General features: G+C 35.7%; 1 protein-coding gene across 1 annotated transcript; it reads left to right on the top strand.

Moving 5' to 3' along the window:
* Positions 1 to 2,459: 2,459 nt before the first annotated feature.
* LOC112048920 (uncharacterized) lies at positions 2,460 to 22,843 on the top strand (the record flags this gene model as incomplete). Its single annotated transcript, XM_052890979.1, is given in 4 exon segments — positions 2,460 to 2,585; positions 19,648 to 19,890; positions 20,539 to 20,676; positions 22,720 to 22,843. Coding segments are annotated over 3 exon segments (498 nt in total), but the record flags the coding sequence as incomplete, so codon positions are not given.
* Between the last annotated feature and the right edge of the window lie 1,823 nt (positions 22,844 to 24,666).

Here is a 24,666-nt window from a genome sequence, read left to right as displayed (position 1 = left end):
TGTTACTAGCAGAAGCTCGCGGTTTCACCCATTTCATTCCCGTTTTCGAGCGAGTTATATAGTGATAAAATATAGCCTATGACTCTCACAAACAACGTTCTTTTTATATTCTTTACAAGTTAGCCCTTGACTGCAATCTCACCTGACGGTAAGTGATGATGCAATCTAAGATGGAAGCGGACTAACTTGTTAGGAAGAGGATGAAAATTCACACCCCTTTCAGTTTCTACACGACATCGTACCGGAAATCTAAATCGGTACGTACGTCTTTGTCGGTAGGGTGGTATGGAAATAGCTCAACGAGTTGCGAAGCTTAAGTGGCAATGGGCGGAGCACATAGCTCGAAGAGCCGATGGATGTAGGAAAGTGCTGGAATGGCGACCCCGCACTAGTAAGCGCAGTGTTTGCCGACCCCCCACCAGATGGACTGACGACATCAAGCGAGTCGCAGGGCTTCGCTGGATGCAGGTGGCTCAGTATCGTGATGTTTGGAAGTCCCTACAAAAGGCCTATGTCCTGCAGTGGACGTCCATCGGCTGATATGATGATGATGATGAATATCCCGTTTTCAAGGGAATATGGTGATAAAATATAGCCTGTGTCACTCATAAATAACGTGGCTTTCTATAGGTAAACGAAATTTCAAAATCGGTTCAGTTGATCCTGAGATTATCTACATTCTCACAAAATATACCTCTTTATAATATTTGTACAGTAAAGACTAGCAGAATCTCGTGGTTTCATCCACGTAGTTTCTATTCCCATGGGAATACGGGAATAAAATATAGTCGAAATTACTCCTTGGTGTTTAATGCTTGGTGGTAGCTTTCTGTTTTTGAAATCGAAATAGTGGTTTTCGTGTATATTCGTTATAAACTAAAACACAAATCTTTCCTCCTTTATAATTTAACAGCAAATTCAAGGTTTAGGTCAATTCTGAATTGAAATAGATTATAAATACTTGATATGCTTGATTGGAGAAATCATATGAAAATGCCAGCCAGCTTTTTAGTATCATCCGAATTCAGAATCGAAGGTTGGCCGACATTCTTCCCAAAAAGTTAAAATATAGTGCCATGTATGGTTGGGTTCACTAGGTAGTGATAAGTAATACTCACAAAATCGAATGATAATCGATTCATTGCTTAAACAAATCAACTATTCAATGGTAAGCGGAGATACAGCCTATTAACACATATGTTTTCTATGTTTTCTGTGTTATACGCGCTTGCCTACAACTTATCGACCAAATAGACTGATGGGCCTGAGATCAATTACAATTATCATTATATCTATTACATATAGATGACGTGGCTAAATTCCCTAAGAAATGGGAAACCAGTTTTCCCTAAACCACAACACTGGCCCGCGCATGCGTCTTGCAACGACACATTCGCGCCAGATGCTTAGACTTTTGGTAGTTTTATTGATTTCAGACGTAACCAGTGCTTATGAGCGGCATTCGAGCAACACTTGACCCAACAACTCGACAACCTTGAGACATTTAATAATATGCTGCAGCGAATGCGTAAAACAAACGGGACATACAGAAATTAAATTATTATAATATACACTATATTGCCTGAAAGCCTGAGATGTCAGACTGACCGCATTGAAGGTTGACAGTCTGTCAGGATGGCCATTTTTTAAACAAATAAGTTAATATACTTATACAATACACTCATCATTACTGAGCCCCAAAATATGCATACAGCCTGTGTTATGGGTACTAAGACAGCGGATTTTATTATATCATCATCATCATCATCATCATCATCATCATTATCAATCCATATCCAAATTTTTTATTTCCAAATTTACCATGGGAATCGAATGCAGAGAGCGGTGTCACTACTTACTGCACTTAGACTACACTTAGGGCATGCACCTCCAAATTAGTCTTAGACTAAAAAAACATCGTCAGGAAACGTGCTTAACTGAGAATTTTCTTAATTTTTTCGTGAAGTCTGCCAGTCCGCATTGACCCAGAGCTCTACTTATTCTGAGACGAGACCCGTGCTCAATATTGAGCCGAATAAGAGTAGTTAATGAAGTAATGATCCTTTTTATCTCAGGTTTACTATGGGAATGAGATTTCCGTGTATAAGTATGCGGGACATAGTTTGTCAAAAAAATAACAATTTTTCAAAAAGCACTAATTTATAACACTATTATATTATAAAAATCTTTCAAATATAGGAGATAATCTCAGAATCCGACTTTGAGAATTGTTTTACTAACGTTATTTGTGTGTATTTTATGCATATTTTAACTCTTTAATCCCAACGGAACGGGAACTACGCGTGTAAAACCACAGGATGTTTGCTAGTTTCATATAAAGTCAGCAAGACCCATCGTGAAGTAATCACTTACCATCAAGTGACCCGCACGTATTTCCGCTGAAACGAAAAAGGTCATTCGCGCCAAAACCAAGTCTGCCCCACTTTTTGCCCGAACTCCGATCACCAAAACAAGTCGCAAAGGTCAAGGCAATGGGGAAGACAATCGAGAGTCAATGAGTCAGAGTCAGTCAGTCAGTCAGTCTCAGTAGTGAGTTGAAGTGTGTCGCGGACGCAGTGAGCGTGGTATGTTTTTTTTTCGCCTTTGTTTTCATTGTGCACTTTTAGGTTATGTTTTTTTTTCTATTTCGTAATATAAAATGAAGATTTTTTTAGGGTTTTTTTTTATTTGCTTTCGTTTTGTTGTGGTTTGTAAAATATGTGACGATATTTAGTTGCAAAAATTTGTTTGTCTATGTTTTTTCGAATACCAAATGTTGTTGCAAGACAATTTTAATTAAATTAGCTTTACTATGTATGTATCTACTTATAATTTTGCCTAATATTATCATTTGTTGATTAAAATATAATTTTTTTTTTAAATACTAAAACTTTATGAAACAAAATATGTAATAAGGGTTAGTTAACGAAAACATTTTTGTAAATTGTACCAATTTTTTACCAAATTAAAGTAACAAATGTATAGGTCCATTGACTGAAAAAGAAAATAACTCCGAACAAAGCCCTGGAATTGTGGTCTAAGGGTAGATGGAGCTCCTTCATATCATGTTCTCATAATTTTAAATTATACAAAAATTATAAAAACAACGTAATTATATAAACCAAACGGGATTACACTATATTTGAACATCTTGTATAATAAATTTTGTATTCAAGTCGATTTGCTTCCGGTGCAAAACGTAACCACGCTGAATACAAACGTAGTAGGACATAACAGTACATAGTAACGTACTCCCTATACCTAAATAACCTAAACGAAGTGGCGTGCAAAGGGCTTATAACCAAGGTATGCACTATATGTACCTACTACCTACAAATTGTACAAATTGTAATGAGTCTTCAAGGTAGGCAAAGCAATAGGGATGATGACAGTTTTTTAAATTGTATATAAATTAAGAGTATGCTTATAGTAAAGCAATTTTGAAAAAGTAACAGGGTATCTGCGATCATTACTTTCGGAGCTACAGGGATATAAAGGGTCAGATTTGCGGCGCTGCCGCGGATCCCTGAAAAACGCCCCATACAAAATGGTACGATCTTATGACGTCGTAGGCAATTAATGATCGTTAGATTTGTATGGGCGTTTAAACAAAATTACTAATATCTTTGTTATTCCTGCGTTTATGTTTATAGTTTATATATTAAAAAATGTCACATTTAATGTAAGGAAGCTAAAACTGTATGAATTTTCATCTAATTACAATAAAATATTTTTAATAGATTTTGATATTTTATAATCTTATTTATTGTGCAAATATCCAGTTAATCTTTGCTTTTTATCTATAAATTAGTTAGCATTGACCTTATTTACCCGAATGTATCATTAAAATCAATATATTCAAACCTAGTCATCATCCCCATTTTGCATGTATGAAGTGCACGGCACTGCCTATACTCAATAATACAAAGTCCTCCGTTGGGTATGTCTGTCTGTTTGCGATAAACTCAAAAACTATTGAATCGATTTTCGTGTGACTTTCATCAATAGATAGATACATAAGAAAGGCTTACAGATATTTGTTGTACAGGTTTTGTGTAAATTGATTAAAATATAACAATAATTATTATTGGAATTATCGGAAAAATCAAACCACCTAAGGATTTTCATTGAAAACACCTTTCCACCTTTTCAATTTTTGATATCCCGAAAAATCAGTGAATCATCCTATGAACTGATCCTAGAATGGACTCACAATAGTTCGGATTCATTTAAATATTTTTATTTATAACTTCGATTCCAGAAAAGATGTATCGTGGCAGGATTTACCGTTCCGGTAGGGTGATTCCCAGAAATGGGTTTAATAACCCACAATTCCATGGACTCACTTCAGTCAGATACCGGAAGCATCCAAGCATGTCTGAAATATTTGTTCATTCACATTTTAGTCTCCATCTATTTTCATCTTATCCCTTTTTCGTTGTAGTTAGATCTGCTGGTACTAGTTTTTAGTTACATTTCTCAGTTCCAGGATCACTTTAACCAGCCGTGCTCCAAAATGACGATGCGATCGCCATAATAGTGGCTCTAAAAACTTAGCAAGCCACCCAGGTCTGCGATCGCCTTATTAGTGTTTTACTGGAGAATCAAGTCGTGTTGTTCTGATATTTGACTATCCCATCTATCTTCACGTATACTCTGATCCAGAGCACCTTTACCAAGAATTAAAAAGTTTGCTTAGAGACAAGGCCACTGCTTTAGACATCTTTAAACGTTAAGCGGGTTGCAGAGAGCCGCTGGATGCTGGCGGCTCGAGACCAATGTTTATTGTTTTTTTTAATTATTGTGGTGATTTTAATAAGTAACTCCCGTAACCCCCGTAACGTCACTATAGGTAACATAAAATCAAAGAGTTGTTTTTTTTTTCTATTTAATAATTAAACATACAGTAAAATTGTAGTATTCCTAAAATAATAATAACAATATGGTTAGTACAGTAAACAAAAAAGAAAATTGTTTAATCTGGGTTCTAAGAGCAAAATATATTACAACGTTCAGTAATAAATCATGTAGGGTAAGGATTCAAGGAAAAGGGGGCGTGGAAATGGAGAAAACATTCGGGCTGAGCCTGTGTTTCAATAAGCCTTCGGTTTTTTTTTATTCTTTACAAGTTAACCCTTGACTACAATATCACCTGAAAGTAAGTGATGATGCATAAGTTATAATACAGCACTGCTGTATCCAAAAATTAGTTTGCCAAAATGATCGCTGACTTTCGTTAAGTGTACCACTTTGAAAATGAGTAAGCGGAGTCTAGCTTAATCAAAATCTGCGTACCATAGGGTAACCCCCTTCAATAAGACATTGCATTACATCACTTACTACCAGAGTTGAAGTGAAACGTGAATATATATATATATATATATAATATACGGGAATAAAAATCCCCTTTTAAATAACTAATCCGTGAGTGACGTCACACAATTTAATTAAATTCCCTTTTGCGGCACTTAGCCGTAAAAGTTATGACCGCAACAGCCAACAAGGTTAAATGAACGTTATATTTAACCCGAGCTCCTTAACCGTTAAACTATTCATATTTTCTTACGTCTCAGTTACTTCAGTGAGTTTAGTCACCCTAACTGTTGATCTCATGTCGTAAACTATGTTAGTGTCATTGTTTTGCAAATGTCAATGACTTTGAGATTATTGAAGGTAATCATTTGTGTCATAGCGGATTTCGAATTTTCGTCGTTGTATAGTAATTTGGTGTTAACACGAATCGAGTAACTAACTTTTGACGGCCTCCGTGGCGCAGTGGTGGATTTACAAAACGGAGGTCCTGGGTTCGATCCCCGGCTGGGCAGATTGAGATTTTCTTAATTTGTCCAGGTCTGGCTGGTGGGAGGCTTCGACCGTGGCTAGTTACCACCCTACCGGCAAAGACGTACCGCCAAGCGATCTAGCGTTCCGGTATGATGCCGTGTAGAAACCGAAAGGGGTGTAGATTTTCATCCTCCTCCTAACAAGTCCTCCTAACAAGCCCGCTTCCATGTTAGACTGCATCATCACTTACTTATACTTGGTGAGATTGTAGTCAAGGGCTAACTTGTAAAGAATAAAAAGAAAAAAAAAAAAGATTTTTTGACACACTTTGACACCTATATATCTATGTATCTAAGGACACATATGCATTGTTTTAAATTCATAAAATAATATTCATAGGAAGTAAAAGCCGGGTAATCGCTGGAAATACGTGTTTATACGCCCTTAGTAAGTTATTTTCCTCAAAGCTCCTCAGCCATAAGACAAAACTTCTTGTGTACAAAACTCTTATATGGCCGATAGTAACATAAGCATGCGAAACGCTCTCAACGTAGCAGAAGAAAATAAATTGGCAGTGTTCGAGAGGAAAGTGCTCCACCAAATATTATAGACGAAACCTTTTGCCACAGAATGGACTACGAATTGGATAACTTAGTAGGTACGTAGAGAGGATGCCAAGTACTAGAGGGCCTGAAGTGATGACAAAATGGTGACCACAGGCAAAAAGATTAAAAGGAAGACCTTAAAAAGATGGCTAGATTGTGTCCAAGAAGACTCGTAAAAAATTGAATTGTTTAATAACAATAGGCGTTGTGTAGTCAGCCCATTACATTACGTAACATTTTCTCCAACAATAATTACCGTTCATTTAAATAATTATGACGGCAAATTAAATTATTATCAACGCTTTCAAACTAATTTTTTGCATAAGGTCCACCGTCCACCCTTTAGGTCATCATCATCATCATCATATCAGCCGATGGACGTCCACTGCAGGACATAGGCCTTTTGTAGGGACTTCCAAACATCACGATACTGAGCCATCTGCATCCAGCAAATCCCTGCGACTCACTTGATGTCGTCTACTAGTGCTTACTAGTGCGGGGTCGCCATTCTAGCACTTTGGGACCCCAACGTCCATCGGCTCTTCGAACTATGTGCCCCGCTCATTGCCACTTCAGCTTCGCAACTCGTTGAACTATGTCGGTGACTTTGGTTCTTCTGCGGATCTCCTCATTTCTGATTCGATCACGCAGAGATACTCCTAACATAGCTCGTTCCATCGCCCGCCCTGTAGGTCAAGTCACTTTTAAAACTTTGAGGAAAACGCACAAGTACATTCCGCAGGTATCATTATATTTTTCCGTAAGGATTTTCATATTTACTAACACGTGTTGTCATAGATTTCCGAGACAACAGTTTTTCCCATATTTAGTTTCAATTAGTGTTGTTGCTCTTCGTTACCAATTAGTAACGTAATAACCAAAACTTGCCTCACATCAATTAAAATCGTGTTCGGTTCGCTAATAGTTACTGCGCTTGCACTAGCTTATGATAACGTTTGATTTTATGTCAGAGAGATTTCTATCTTTATTTAATTTAGTTTTATTTTTCATTTATTTATTGTAAATAAAAATCAACAGCGTTACCTAATATAAATTTTTCTTATATTACAGTCAATTAAAGATTTTTCATAATTTAAACATGTTTAGTACATAACAAACCACAATCTGAAAATACATTGAAAAAGATAAACGTTATGTTTGTTTCTATTGTGGAATTCAGTGCCGGACCATATTTCTAATTCCGGGATTTCGGGACAAAAAAACCCCGGAATACCGGGACAATCCTAGAAACAGTAAAAAATGGATACGTAAAAATTGTTTTATTTTTTTTAAAAATTCCATTTTTTAGCAACGAAGTAATGACGTAACACAGTATTAAACCCCCCTCCCCCCATGTTCATGTGCGTGGTGATGGTGAGTGTATGCTCATGTATTATTTTACACTTATCACATGAACATTGAACATACACTATGAGCATGAGAATGTGTGCGTTTTTGTGGTTAAACGTCGTCGTCGTCGTCGTCATCATCGACGTATTTCTGAATGTAGATATAATATAGCCCGTATTCCCACAGGAACATAACTACACGGCTGAAACCGCGGAACGTCTGCTAGTGTTGCTATAAATTCAGTGTACCCAAAAACTCGGAAACACTAAAGTGAAATAAACCTTTAAACAACAAAAGCCTACTTTATACATAAATCATAATAAACGACGGTTCATGGGATATAAAGTTTATGACACGCTGGCTTATATTGGAATATAAATATTAGATGGAAGAATTTTATCAAAAATTCCTTCCCTTGGATGACCTTGAAAATTACTTTGTACGATATTTCCGAGAAAGGACAGAAAACTAAAAAAATATCAATTTTTAAATACTAACTATAACATAGAAAAACAAAACAATTACCTGCAGCAGATTATACAAAAGACCGAATAATATAACCAGCCACTTTGCTTAGCGTTTGTGGACTATGAGAATGCCTTCGATTCGGTGGAAACCTGGGCTGTACAGAGGTCTTTACAGAGATGCCAAATTGACTATCGGTACATTCAAGAGTTGAATGTTTGTACGAAAACGCTTCTATGTCAGTCCATATACAGGATCAGACTCGTAGCGATCCAATTGCAGCGAGGAGTGCGACAGGGAGATGTTATCTCCCCGAAGCTATTTACCGTTACATGGAAAGACATCTTTAAGTTTGAGGACTGGAACGGATTTGGCATCAACATCAATGGCAAGCACATCACTCAACTGCGATTTGCACTGAGACTCTGGATGACCTTAGTACCATGCTCAAGACCTCAGCAGAGTGTCTCAACAGGAGGGCCTTAAAATGATCCGCATTTGGTCAGCGTGGCAACTCATTCTGAAAGGAGACTCGTACTCAACAGTGAGCTGAATATGGTTTTGAATGATGACGGTTCCAACCGTTTCGTAGGTGTTTAGTTAGATTTAGCTCGTCACGTTGCGTTTGTTAACTGGACTGAAATCAATCAATTAATTGATTGCACTATTAATTCACCGTGTAGTATTAGTGTAGCAATTAGTGTAATGTGTATTAGTGGGAGTGTCGTGGTTAGCAATCACCAAGTAAGGTCGGCAACACAAGGCGATTTCCTGCTTTGAGATACAATATATTGATCAATCGTTTAATCACTGGTAATTAATATTATATGTAGGTGAAATTTCTTTGTTTGTTTGTTACGAATATTCTCCGAAAGTATTAGATAAATTTTAGAAATTCCTTCACCAATGGAAAGCTACATTATCAGCAAAAAACATGAGCTATATTTTATACCTGTATTCAGTGGCGTACACAAGGTTTTTAACTAGAGTATGCACTATACACAAAATAGAAAATTCCTCCTTCAAAACAGGTACGTAATGAATCCTCAGAGTATGCATTGTGTCTATGCATCTATGAAGTGCCACTACCTGTATTTCCAACAGAAAATCCAGATAAACAAAAAATGAACCCCTATTTTTTGTTCACAGAGAAGAACTAAAACCGTTGCCTTGATTTCACCTATGAATATTTTCAAAAGCTTGGTAGCTTGGTAACTTGTAAAACACTTTGTTTGATGTGTGTCAAACATTGCTAAGTAAAAATATTTTTTTTATTCTACTAGTAGATAGTTAAACCTTGACTACAGTCTCACCTGATGATAAATGATGATTCAATCTAAGTTGGAAGCGGGCTAACTTGTTAGTAGTAGGATGAAAATTGACACCCCTTTTGGTGTCTACACGATATCGTACCGGAATGCTAAGTCGCTTGGCGGTACGTCTTTGACGGTAGGGTGATAAGAAGCCACGACCAAAACCTCCCACACTCTCTACAGCCAAACCTGGACCAATTAAGTAAACCTCAATAGACCCAGCCTCCTAATCATCGTATCAGATCGTACCTAAGACCTCCGTCTTGTAAATTCGCCACGCATACCACTGCGCCACGGAGGCAGTCGAAGTATACAATATCAAGTTTGTCAAACATGTCTAGACTATAATGACGTACACAACATTTTGAAGAATGCCCAATTACTTAGACCAAAAGATAAACATAGATCGAGGATGATATTCGAAGCAATTTCGTGTTAATCCATATCAAACTTTGCACCTCCGTAATCCCTTTACAGCTCGGCGCGATACAGATTATATCAGCGACCTGAATCTGAAGCGATAAGCTTCTCGAGCTATTAATTACGGACGTCGGATTAACTATGCGTTAGATGAAACTGAATTTATAGCCTACCGAATTATGGGGGAATCTACCAAAATTGTTTATAGTTTAAAGCTTCAATATTATGAAAAACTAGCAAGGGAACGCGACTTCGCGAGTTTAGTTTTCACAAATCCCTCGGGAACCTTGAATTTTTCCGGGATAAAAAGTAGCCTATGTGTTAACCCATGCTATAATATATCTCAATACCAAATTTCAGCTAATAATATTATATTATAAATATTTCAGTAGTCGAAGCGTGTGAGAGTAACAAACATTCATATCATCAAAATCATCAATTTTCGCAAATCTCGGAAAACCATGGATTTTTTCCACATTATAGGTTATATCAACTTATTTTAAAATATGTATTTTTAAAATTTTGTCGGTCTTTTCATTACGGCTGTTCCAGCCTGTATACCCGAAACGGCTGGACCGATTTTGACAAGACCTTCGCAGATAGATAGCTGATATCTTAAAAAGTAACATTACCCGGGAACGGGAACAGAGACTAAGCGAGTGAATCCACGTGGCGTCCTTTTTCTTTGACGTAATATAAATTAACCAGATTAACACTTTTGTGGCCAAAAACTTCGGAAGTCTAGTAGAGCGCTATTCTGTAACCATGGCTTTAAAACCCTACAGAATGAGCTGCAAATTCAACTCTATCCCTCTCTTCCCGTAGTATCGTGCTAGACAGAGATATATAGATGAATTCGAAACTTACACAGATGAGTAAAAACAGTACAGAATAGAGATGCTACTTATTAAATTAACCTTTATTAGGCTCATAGCCCAAGCGATAAACGTCTGACCTTTCATCTAGCAATTACGTTGCTTCTGTTTGCTTTAAGATTTATGAACCTGTCTATAAACTGTCAAGTCTTTAGAGCAATAAATTATAGACAAAGTCAAAAGTCAAACTGTCATACATTTTAGGTTTTACACGTTAATAACAAAGTATAAAGCAAAACTTTTAAACAATTAAATTACCTAGGTTTAAAATATTAACTTTTTTTTGAACTGCTTTGTTGGGCTAGCCTATGTGGTTTTGAAAGAAAGAAAGAAAAAACATTTATTTCAAAAATTGTGCCACACTTAACCACTTAATAAAATATTTGTAGTGCCTAATACTCAAACCGCTTAGTCTAAGCATCAGAACACCACTATGTCATTTGGCACAACCTTGAAAAAGGTTCCAGCTCAGCATTGTGCTGCATGTACCAAGGAAATATTGGACATACAGCGCTGATTTTCAGCTGACAACATTGAACCAGGTGACACCACGGAAGTGCGTAGTCACATAGCGACGTAAAACTAAACTAAAACCAAAAACCAAACTAAAAATAAAATGTTACATGATGCGTAAACTAAAATAAATACACAAAATTGAACTACAAAATAAAAGTAAACAAAATATACATGTACATAATTCATAACTATAACATTTAATTATTTATTATAACGTTTATATATTAAACGTTTGAGGTCTCGAAGTCCTGAGTTTGAGTCCTGGATCGGATTATGATATACTAAGCTTTTCTTTCTTTCAAGAAATTCTCATTTAACCTGAAAAACTCACTTTGGAATAGGGAAGTCGGTGATGTTACAAACCCGTAACTTTCGTAGTAGTTTTATGTTATAGTTGCTTGAGTTTTATTTAATGTGTTTATTAAGTTAAACCAACGTTAGTATTATCGTTAAATAGTGGTTATTATTATGGTTTACTAGCAGACGCTTGTGGTTTCACTCTTGTAATTCCCGTTTCGTTGGGACTACGGGGAAAATATATAGTACTAGCGGAACCCGTCAAGCTTTGCTTTAACTTATGTGCACTTCTTCCCTATCCCTACTCTACACTACTCTACCCCTAAGATACCCTATCCCTTGACTCTTAAACGTTTCTATGGGGAATAGAAAAGGGTTGTTTTTATGGGTTTCTCGGCAATTATTCTAATTTTTCTCACCTTTTAAACTCAAATTATTTAAATCATTGAATAGTTATTGTCTATAAGAATTAAATAAATGGCTGCTCGAAAAGAGTTTTTATAATATAAATGAATTTATCAATTTCATGAAATAATGACATTATGACATAAGCAATTTAATCTATTAATTTTCATCATCGATTTATTTTTCATTTTCTTTTTCATTTAAAGTTTTGTTCTGTAAATAGCAAAATTTTATTTATGGTTTATTATAATAAAAATTGATAATAAAAATTGTAATTAATATATGTTAAATTTAGGTTGAAATTTTTATTGTAAATTTTCACATCAAATATAATTATGTTATAAGGATAAATTATTGAAATTAATATTTTAATTGTAAAAATTTTGCATACTGTAATCGGTTGAATGTATAGGTGACTCAATAATTTTAAGACCAAAACATGTACCACATTCTAGCAAATAAATGATTTGATTTGATTTGATTTGATTTATAACTAAACATTATACTTACTCTTAGTATGACGATGCACTTCATGTACAAAGCTGGTGACCCTGTCATTCCAAACGAAAGACAACGACTCTCCTCCATGGCCGACCGCCTGTCTACTATATCCAGGCATATTTATGTCTGTAATTTTTATGTATATATATTTTTATATTCTTGACATGTTAGCCCTTGACTACAATCTCACCTGATGGTAAGTGATAATGCAATCGAAGATGAAAGCGGACTAACTTGTTAGGAGATGAAAATCAACACCCATTTCGGTTTCTACACGACACCGTACCGGAACACTAAACCGCTTTTGCATTAAAATAATTACCAGAATAGAAATCTATATTTAATCTATAAAGTATCGAAAAACGGCTGTAAAAAGTAACCAGAGTTTAAACATTTCGGTTTTTTAAGTTTCAAAATTTGAAACTAAAACTACAGGTTTAAAGGTTTTTGAACCCATCTTTGGCCTCTTTATGGATACGTTTATGTGCATACCAGAACAACTACTACCTACTATTTCATTCTATATTATTAGCAATTCGAAGTAAACAATCCATTTTGGTATTTTCAAATCAATCGTGAACTATAACGAAAATGTACTTATACGTTAAAGTCAAGGCAACGATTTAGATTGTTACGATTTATATTATTACGTACACACCACCTACAGTTGTCCTAATAAGTTCCTAAGCCTAAGGTTGCCTGGAAGAGATCGCTACTAAGCGATAAGGCCGCCTTTTGTATTCTACTTTTTCTTGTGTTTCTGTTTTGCTTGTTTTCTTTTATTTTTGTGGTGTACAAATAAAGTGTATTAAATAAATAAATAAATAAATTAAATAAATTGTTTTACGTTATTGACTTATGTCACGAATTAAATTGCTTATGACTACGATCTCACTCAACGAAAAGTGACGATGCAGTAAGAAAAATCTACACTGATATGGGTGTATGAATGATATGGTATATATGGTAGAAACACTGATCACTAGTATAGAAATACTGCAACGTATCGGAATGCAAATTTCTTTTATTCCGACTATTATAACGACCGATTACCAGGCCACCTTTCCTTTTTATACGAGAGGAAAACACCCGTAAATCATAGACCAATGACGTTGTTCCATTACGTATTAACGGGCTTAGGGTGATCCAGGTAACTGTATAGCAATAACTAATCACCATCATTATCATCATCATAATATCATAAATGCCTTTTGTTATGACTTTCAAACATACGGTCCTTGACATAAAAATAAATAAAGATTTGCTTTTCTTTGAAAGACCACACTGGGCATGCGGGTTGGTCAGCGCAGAGCTAGTCTTCTCGAACCAGTGTCGCTACTGCCCGACACCGGTCTGAGGAATTTAATAATCGAGTCTGTGGGAATGGATATACCGATATTCGTCGATCACCCGAGCCTCGTCGGTGATCTGCAGGGTGCACCACGAGCAGGTGGCAGTTGGGAAGACTGACTGGTACTACCCTCCCCCTTACACCCTTATATATATGCTAATATCTATTATAAAATGCTAATAAATCTATACTAATGTTTTAAAGGTGAAGAGTTTGATTGTTTGTTTAAACGCACTTTTCTCAGAAACTACTGGTCCGATTTAAAAAATTCTTTTAGTGTTAGATAGCCCACTTATCGAGAAAGGCTATAGGCTATATTTAATCCCTGTATCCCTACGGGAACGGTAAGCACGCGGGTGAAACCACGCGGCACCTACTAGTATTATGATACGCCAATGCGCTCTCCGGTACATAGAGATCTGACGCTACCACCTTCCAAAGTCTGGACCCCAACTGAAATAATTCAGACGAAAGAAAACTCTAAATTACATTTCCAGGAACATGTTCCAAGACCACATAGTCTAATCACTATATAATACTATGTCACCCAAAAAAACCTTGAAATTCACAATAAAACCTTGAGAGTGTCACAAACATATTATATTATATCTATTTATTGGTTGTATTTATTGATTTATTGGTACCAACCCAACGCGGATCTTCTATGGAATGTGGTGCAACGTGATTATGAACAATGAGCTTCAAATATCACTAAAGCAGTTTGTAGACTACCACCAGAATCGCAAGGAAAGCATTTTCTATCGACTGAAATGAAATACTGAAACTGCAGTTATGTTTATGTTATTACATTTTTAGACAGAGAATGTTTATAATTTGTGCAATCTGCAACTATCAAAGTGTTTGGTGCGTTGGTGTTACCACATTATTCTATCACGTTTATGCCTTGACATTACCCGTCCGTGCTATTTCCAGAGAGCATTTGAATGTACCTTCGAAGGTACTTATTTTGCCAGAGCTCAGAGTTACTTAGCGGGCGATAGAGCGAGCTACCATGGAGTATGTCTGCGTGATCGAATCAGAAATGAAGAGATTCGCAGATGAACCAAACCGACATAGTTCAAAGAGCCGCAAAGCTTTATGTGGCTTTTTGCGAGTTACATAGTTTGAAGAGTCACAACTTTAATGATTAAGGGAACTGGAATGGTGTTTGCGCACATACTTAGGCACTGAAATATAATCGCATTTGCAAATATCAATATGAGAATGATCAATACGAGACCTAGCCGAAATTGGATAGAAAAGACATTGTTGATATGCAAAAATATATATTATATAGGTATAATAATAAAATACTTGAAATATTTTCAATGTCAAGTTCACGCATCAGTAATCAGTCGTCATAAACAAACTCACAGTGTTACAATTACTTACAAAAAAAAAATACTGACGAAGAAGTTAAGAATAGCCAATGCTGGTAAAAGTAACAAAGTTTACAAAAGAAACAAATGATAAAATACTTTAGGCATTTTTTTGATTTAAGACGTATTTTTACCTCAACTGGCCTTTTCACTATTTTGGACTTTATTATCAACCTATTAAAATAAACATGAAATCAATTGACAAAATGTCATTTACCTACTGTGTGATACTAAAGCACCGGATGACATTTTTTACGAATCTCAATTTCGTATTTATGTCAACTAACATACGTCAGAGATAATAAATAAGCCTGCAGGATATCATAGTGTAAATAGGTAGTGGATATTAGGCAGTTAAGTAGACAGTTGACGGTATGTCTTTACGGAATGCGAAAAATCCAGTTTTTATTGATACATCAAAGTTAGTAAATAGGCCGGCAGATATGAAAGCAGTCAAACGTTATATACATTGACACTTAGCATCAGAGTTAGTGGCAGTTTGATACTGTTACTATCGCGTAATCGTAAACGCGAATTTTTAAGGAATTGAAACAGCGCCATCTAGTGGTACTATTGCACAACTAATTCAATTCCATATAAATTCGCGTATACATTAACGCGATAGTAACAGTATGAAAATATTGAAAACTCCCACTAGGCACCAGTGACGAAACATGAAATTTTGATGAAGGTAAGCCGTCCCAGAGAAAAGGAAATTTACACCGCTTAGTACAAACTCCGGTTTTACATACATCCATTCATATTCATAATAATAATGAATATGTTGATTTTTGAAGGTAGCCCGGCGGGAATCGGCTTATATGGACTCTTCGCCGCTGCTAGGCACACAGATATATGATAGCTCCTGCTGCTGCAGTCAATACTTTCCAATGAATAAATAAACATAACACATATTGGTCAACAATATGCCTTTTAAATTACGGACTAAAACACCTGTAAATGACGAAACATTTTAGTCGAAATGGCGGACGTGGAACTAAATTGCGGCGAACACTTGCCGAGTTAACGTTCCTTTACACGATTGCGCGATAGCCAAGGTTTGTAATACGCCAAGCCTTTTGTGTTATTAGCTGCATCATTAAAAAAAAAGATAGACCCGAATTTCCTTCACATTTTTGGAAATAAGTTTGAGGTTTTGATTTTATTTATTCGCTTATTATTAACAACACGACATGAAACAAAGACAAAAATACATCTTTTATTTATGTTACAATTATGCAACTTACTTTTATCTATGTTTTCAGTGCTTTTATCTAAAAAAATCTTGATAATTCTACTTCATCATTACTTTATCAAAAAAAGTTTGCTACAACGTTTTATGACATTTTCAATTTATCTTTAACTAGCTGACACCGCGCGGTTTCACCCGCGTGGTTTCCGTTCCCGTGGGAATACGGGGATAATATATAGCCTTCCTCGATAAATGGGCTATCTAACACTGAAAGAATTTTTCAAAACGGACCATTACTTCCTGAGATTATCGCATTCAATCAAACAAACAAACAAACAAACAAACTCTTCAGTTTTATAATATTAGTATAGATTTGTCCACAACGGGTACAAGCTAAAATCTTTGACTATACAGCCTGAGTATTGCGATATTTCTTGAAGACTTGTGATTGGTTTGTTTGTTCGTTTTCATCATACATCATATTATCATCTCCATGTACTTTTATACGGGGGTATACCTGAGATCCCTGTGCCGACGTTGTATGGGCCAGTGGGTATTCCCCTTTATAATTTCGTGAAAAAGCACACTCAGAATTGTGGACAAAAAATGAATGAATAATAGTAAACAAAGATAAAACTAAAGAAACAAATAGAACCTATCCCTAGTATTCTATACGAGGGATAGTTGACAGACACATAATGTTTGAGTGTAATTTTAAATCTCAAAAAATATATAAAATAAAATATTTATTAAGTTTAAGGTGCTGATAGACTTGAACATTCACTTGTAACAGAACATCGAGCATTCGCTGTTTTTATATTTGTTGAACAGCCCAACGAGCCGAGCCAAGCATAGAGTCAAATAATGCTACGAACATCTTGAGAATTCTAGCGAACGCTCTATTCGATGCTCGTCAAAAGATCTTCTTCATGAAGATGTCAGACTTGACAGTCTCATGTGCTGTAAATCTGCTCGCTAGAATGCTCGCTCAGAACGCTCGATAGTAATCTTGCTAAAATGTTCTCGTATAGAATAATATGAATAAATAACATAATAGAATAAAACAATGCCAACATTACGGAATTAGATAAGTTGTACGTTGTGAAAACCCTAATGGGTTAAGCAGTACCTAACTACAGTTCACCAGGTACAATACTTGCGACTAGAGAAAATGTATCAGCTTCTTAGATTAATAGCCTATAGACCCGCAACACCTAACATTTGTTCATTCCAAACGGTCGCATAGTCACTGAATGTATGTCAGCGTGAGAGCTAAGCTATTTACACTCGCCGATACGCACACAAGCGTACGTACCTATCGTAGAGGACGGATGCGTCAAGGACTCCCATTTCGGGGCACATAAATACGGCTTACGAATCCTGCGACTTACACACTATCTATGTGTTATAAATCTATCAGTTCAGATGTTACTTTTCCTAAATAAATTTATACTAATATTATAAACGCTAAGGTCTATATTATTTCTATTTGTCCGTCCGTCTGTCTAGTGCAGCTTAACTGCGTAACTGATTTGTTGAAATTTGGTATAGACATAAAATGAACCTTGTAGCAGATCATAAGGTACATAAATTATTACAAGTTCTCGATTACAGTTGATTTAATGATTAGCATTCATTATTTAAGTTATTGTGGAGGGGGGTATCAGTTGGTATAAATAAGAGGGTATTTGATGACTAAAGCTCAGTTGTTTGTTAGGCAGCGTAGACACCGTCACGCTGTCAGTCACGTAGTGGTTTTGTGCTATAATGTTTTGTTGTAATTATTGTTTAGTGTGGGCATGGAGAACATGTCGGGCAGGGAAGGTGAGTGTTTTTGCATTCTGAAAGGATCCTTTAAACTTACTCTCAAGGTCACAAGTCCTGGGACCTGCTCGAGGTGTTTCCTCTACCACAAAATAATGGTGCAGTCTCTATCGCTGCTACCTGACGTGTCACAATAATATCCTGGTGGGTCCCGCAGAATTTTACGCGAATAAAGTCGCAGGCGCCCGCTAGTACATAAATAAACTCAACTGCGAAACCGCTCAACAGTGCAAGTTGTACCACACGCCCCATTTCTAGATTCCATTAGCAGGGCGAACATGAAAAACATTTTACTACGCGAAATTGTTCCGCAAAAATGTACTGCAACAATATCAGCGTTGAATATTGTATGGCGCTTCCGTCTGAACTGTGTGCTTAAGTGCTAAGTTATAAATATTCTGTTTTCTGAAAATATTATGTAGGTAAACCGTGGAATTTTGCTGTTTTACTTTCCTTTGGTTTATACTTTTCAGTTACCATTGAAATGAAAGTAAAACACAACCTTGAATAATCTTTTTAACATAAAAATGGAACCGGCTTCAAAGACGTATTTCAGTTATTTTGATTTTAACACAAAATTACAAAACTGATTTTCATAAAAGTGAAATGGGATCAACCTGAAAGTATATTTTTATAACAAAAAAGAATTTTCAAAACTGATTAATAAATTACGAAGTTATGAGGTAACGAACATTAGAAAAAACATGCGCGTCCAATTAAGAACCTTCTCTTTTTTTGTAGTTAGTTAAAAAGGTACCTGTTGTACTGCATGAACCGAGCAAAAATTTGGACCATGCGGCGCTGATTTTCAGTTGTTACATCGAGTATTTTTGTATTACATACCATAAAATAGCCACACCATAGTGGTAATAAAATATTTTTACAAAAAAATTCAACTGAATTCAATAAATATAAACTAAAAAGCGAAAAATAACATCGCATTTGTTACCTTCTGATCATTTTGAAGGCGGTGCCAACACAGTGATGCATGACCTCAATCCGTTTAAATCATGAAGTTGTAGGATTTTCGGACAGCAATTCTTTCAGAAACACCATTAATACGCCACTGGCTTAGCACCGGATTTTATTTTTCTGTTTTTGGTGTGTCCTAGCATAAGAAACGAAAACGCCACAGTACAGGCGATTTCGTCATTTTTTCATTTTAACATAAAATTACTGAACCGATTTTCACTAAAACTAAACGGGACCAATCTGGAAGCATACTCTTTAAAAAAAAAGAATTTTCAAAATCAGGTAAGAAATGACGAAGATATTATACAAACACAAAAAAAAAGAAAAAAAAAACATATGCGTCGGATTGAGAACCTCCTATTTTTTTTTGAAGTCGATTAAAAAGCATATTCATTCAGTTCAAGGATGTCTCCGGCAGCGTCGTTTGGGGAACGATGGGCCCGCGACAACCTGGACAGAGAAGCTTCACCAGAAGAGATCCAGACCCTCGACTTGTTTCCTGTCACTTGTGGAGGAGATCTGGCAGAGGCAGCCAAGAGGGCGAGGAGGTACTACACTGCAAGAGGAGCCAGCGGTTTGACAGAGCTGTGGCATAGAAGCCATCCCGATGATGAAGACATACTCTCTAGCTGTCAAGATGCGTAAGTAAACAGTTTCTATTCAGTTTATCAAAGCCTATTTAACCGGACCCCTTCATATAGAATGTATAGGGATTTGTAGCTTGGTTGACGAGGAAAATAATGTCTGGTTCTGTATAAATATCAGACGCGACTAGGTAGAAGATCTACAGAATATATATATATATATATATATATATATATATATATATATATATATATACATTTGTTATAGCCGTAGCATAACATAGCTGTCTACATCGCTTTTAGAGCGAATAAGAGACTTCTTATACCCCTAGTTTGCGAGTCAGTTTTTTTTCTTTTTTTAAAAAGAATATTTACCATATAACATTAACAGCGGCGTAAACCACAGTGAATTATCGTAAAACAAAATAGTTTAATAACAAGATAATATTATAATTATTAACTAGTGGAAACTCGCGCAATTTTCAGTTTGATAAAAATTTCGGGATAAAAAGTAGTATACTTAGTTACGTATATTGTTCAATAGCCGCATCTATCTTTCAATGGAAATCCCATTAAAATCTGTTCGGATTTCGGATAAATTGGATTTTGTTTTTGGAGCGGCTACGACACCTATTATAGATTAATCTGTAAATGCGAAACATTAAAGAGACATATTTTAATACTTTTTACTTATAATGTTTCCAGTTACATCGTCCCACTACGCGTCAGGAGCGTGGGCGGGCGGCGCGTGACGCTGGTGCGCCTGCCCGCGCCCACCGCCCTGGACCGACCGCTGTGCGCCCACGCCTTGCTCTCTAGGTGGCTCATGATATTGGATTTGAGGTAAATCACTCATATTTGTAACTTGCTGACGGTTCCTGTAAGTTTATGGGAATAAAATATATAACCTAGCCTTCCTCGATAGATGGGCTATCTAACACTGAAATATTTTTTTAAATCGGAGCCGTAGTTCCTGAGCGCGTTCAAACGAACAAGCAACCAAACGTAACTCTTCAACTTTATGATATTAGTATAGATTGTATAATTGTAGTTGTATGGCTTGACTGTTTCTTTCATATGCACTTATTAGAAAGCTAACCCTAACCTAAACCTTTTCATTATATGTCAACATTTATTGTACCAAGATCTGTATTTAACAATTTGCAAATAAATAATTATGAATTGTGAATTTTTTAAATAATTCAAATTTAATATAAACAATATTAATTTAATGTAGTACATGGATTATGGGTCCGAAATATACCGATATTTAATCAATAAAACTTAAGGATTTCATAAAAAACTTAATTTAAAAATCATGTATTTTTTCGAAGATTCCAAACGTCAAAAACGCTGTTGTTCATTTTGTGGTATCACAATGTTACTTGATGTATTTGTTATCTAATATTTATGTCAAGGATTTGTCAATATGACGTCATGAAACAGTTGAAATATGTCATTTTAGTGACTGGAATAAAAACCTTATGTAAGATTAACCGTATGTACGAATATTAATTCCAGTCAGAAAAATGACTTTTCAGTGACAGTTACAGATAGTCATGACCGACAGTCGTTGTGGCTCGTATTGTCAAAAAAATATTTAAAAATTGAAATTTTCATTTAATCACGTCTCAAAAAAATATGATAATTTTTTTTCAATCTAAATATAACGATAATGAACAATTTAAGACCATATAAAAAAAAATCCTTTATCCTATTGTCTGAAAAAAGAAATCATAGATTTCATTTTAAATAAATCTGAAAAGGTAATACAGTTATAGTGTTTTTTGCTCAATAAATCATTTATTCATTTATTCAGTTATGAATATTACGTACACAATTGACGCATTAAGTGCCAATTCCACTCGACGAAGTGGAACTTTTAATAGCGAAAGTTTAAAGAGTCTTTGAACACGTAGCCATAAAGGCTGAGTGCTTTTAAAATGGTCCTTAAAACTTTAAACCAGATGAGCTTGAGTGAGAAATATAACTTTTCCGAATTTAAATTCTATAATGGTACAGTCTAGGTGTGAAGATTATGTTTATTGAGACAAAGGTTTGACTAAGTAACAAATAAATTATTTAGTTTTTTTCTAGTGTGTGTTTATATGTATAAAAATATTTTGAACATTTCTTATATATAAATATACTATATAAACGATAAATCCACTTAAAGTCCATGTGTTACTGATTTTTTTTTTACTTATTTTTCTGTAATAATCGTTCATAATATTATTTATGTTGCACCTTTATTTCATTTTAAGATTTTTTATTTAATAAATATTTTTAAGCTATAATCATAGTATGGCATAGCATAGCTTTAGCTTTTATCGCGGGCTTTGAGTGCGGTGACCGAATTAACAACGACCGAATCCGTAACGAAAATATTTTTTTTTTTATTATTTTAATAATCAGATCACAAAATGAATATTTTTTCTTAGTTTATTTTCTGGCGTTTTACATAGGGAGAATTTCTTATTTTGTGGATAGAGAGCCCAAGTCTAAAGGCTGTTTAATACATTCTCGGATATACGAATAAGTTTATGCATGAGTTCCTTATCTACATTTATGCATGAGTTCCTTAATGATAAAGATGCTTGGAGGCCGTTGGATCAGCTTCCACCTTCACACAGGAAGTAAAACTATAAAAAATGTAAACAGTAATTGTTATCAATTGTAAATTATAATACTGTATGACTTTTTCAAAAGAGCAACTGTTGAGTTTCTTGCCGGTATCTTCTCAGCAGAACCTGCCTTCCGAACCGGTGGTAGAATCTTTACAAATAGTCAACTGACGTGTCAAAAGTGCTTGTAAACTGAGCCTACTTGAAATAAATGATTTTTGATTTTTGATTTTTTTTGTACGTGTATTTATGATCATTACAGATTACGTGAGGACCCAACACCCGGCGAAGAAGTTGTCTTCATAGATGTGTGTGACTTACAACCTTCGCATCTCAAGAACCATTTGAGAGGCACCTATTGGAAGGACTTCGTGTGGTGTATGAAGGTAACTTGTAACATCATTAAAACAGCTCATGTTTGGCTCACTGTGAAGCACAAGTATCCTCTCAGAATGAGAGAGGTTAGGTTAGGTTGGAAAAATAAAATAATATATCGTAATCTATACTAATATTATAAAGCTAATTAGTTTGTTTGTTTGTTTGATTGAACGCGCTAATCTCAGGAACTACTGGTCTGATTTGAAAAATTCTTTCAGTGTTAGATAGCCCATTTATCGAGGAAGGCTATAGGCTATATATTATCCCTGTATTCTTACGGGAACGGGAACCACGCGGGTGAAACTGCGCGGCGTTAGCTAGTTTAATATAAACAGGATGTTGCGGAGTACATTCCATAACTTCAAGCTGTTGACAAGTCCACTTGCCGAATTGCCTAACAATCTTTTTTTAACTTAAAAAAAACTTTTACGTTTTCATACAAAGTAATTCAAATAATTCCGACTATCCATGTAACACACGAGAGCCGTGATAGCCCAGTGGATATGACCTCTGCCAACTTTTCAGTTGTGTGCATTTTAAGAAATTAAATATCACGTGTCTCAAACGGTGAAGGAAAACATAGTGAGGAAACCTGCATACCAGAGAATTTTCTTAATTCTCTGCGTGTTTGAAGTCTGCCAATCCGCATTGGGCCACGAACCGGATTCGAACCCCTCCGTAAATTAGGACTTACAACTTATCATAATGAAATCAATCGTCGTTATCAACCCATATACGGCTCACTACTGAGCTCGAGTCTCCTCTAAGAATGAGAGGGGTTAGGCCAATAGTCCACCACGCCCAATGCGGTTTCCTCACGATGTTTTCCTTCACCGATTGAGACACGTGATATTTAATTTTTTAAAATGCACACAACTGAAAAGTTGGAGGTGCATGCCCCGGACCGGATTCGAACCCACACCCTCCGAAATCGGAGGCAGAGGTCATATCCACTGAGCTATCACGGCTCCTCGTGAATGAAATCAATCACTTATTCTCAATTTATTACTATTTTGAACTTCCCCTAACTAATGAACACATAAATGCAATAGAATAAAGTCGTTAGCAATGAAACTCTCCAGAGAATCCAAGTGCGCCTTGAATGCCCGCGACAGGAAAGTAATTTAAAGTTTTGCATTGAAAACGACTTTTATTAAAGTTATAATGCTTTCGCAAATTAACTTTTCGCACTTCACAGTTTGTGCCAGTGGTTTTAATGTGATTTTTGGCACTTTTCCAGTTCACAAATGAAGTTATGAAATAATTTTATTAATTTCAAATATGACTTTTCTTTGTTATAAGCCTTGCATTTTCTTTTGTAGACAGATCATTCCTTAAACTACTAATTTTATATCAAATGGTTATTACCGTATGTACCATCTTTACGGTTCTCGACAAGGTCCACTCTGCTGCAACATCACTTACCATTAGGTGTGACTGCAGCCGCATAGCAAGTTTAAATAATAAAAAAATACTAAAATGAAGTAATAAAATTAATAGCTATAAACGTAGGTAAGAAAAGATAAACCACGTGTATTGATTAATTGAAAAAGAAACACGGCTAAAACTCACGTGATATAACGGAGAATGCCCGATTAGTTTCGAACACATCCGGGGCCTTTAGTCATGAGCTGGTTTTTGAGGTAAAACTCAAGTAATATGATTAACACTCATCACTGTCAACCCATATTCGGCTCACTGCTGAGCCCGAGTATCCTCTCAGAATGAAAGGGGTTAGGCCAATAGTCCACCACGCTGATCCAATGCGGATTGGCAGACTTCACACACGCAAAGAATTAAGAAAATGCTCTGTTTTTCCTTCACCGTTTGA

Source organism: Bicyclus anynana, unplaced genomic scaffold, assembly GCF_947172395.1.
Source record: "Bicyclus anynana unplaced genomic scaffold, ilBicAnyn1.1 scaffold_89, whole genome shotgun sequence".
In the NCBI taxonomy this organism is placed as follows: domain Eukaryota; kingdom Metazoa; phylum Arthropoda; class Insecta; order Lepidoptera; family Nymphalidae; genus Bicyclus; species Bicyclus anynana.
The sequence above is the reverse complement of the archived record's forward strand: the minus strand, read 5'-3'. Positions and strand labels throughout refer to the sequence as shown.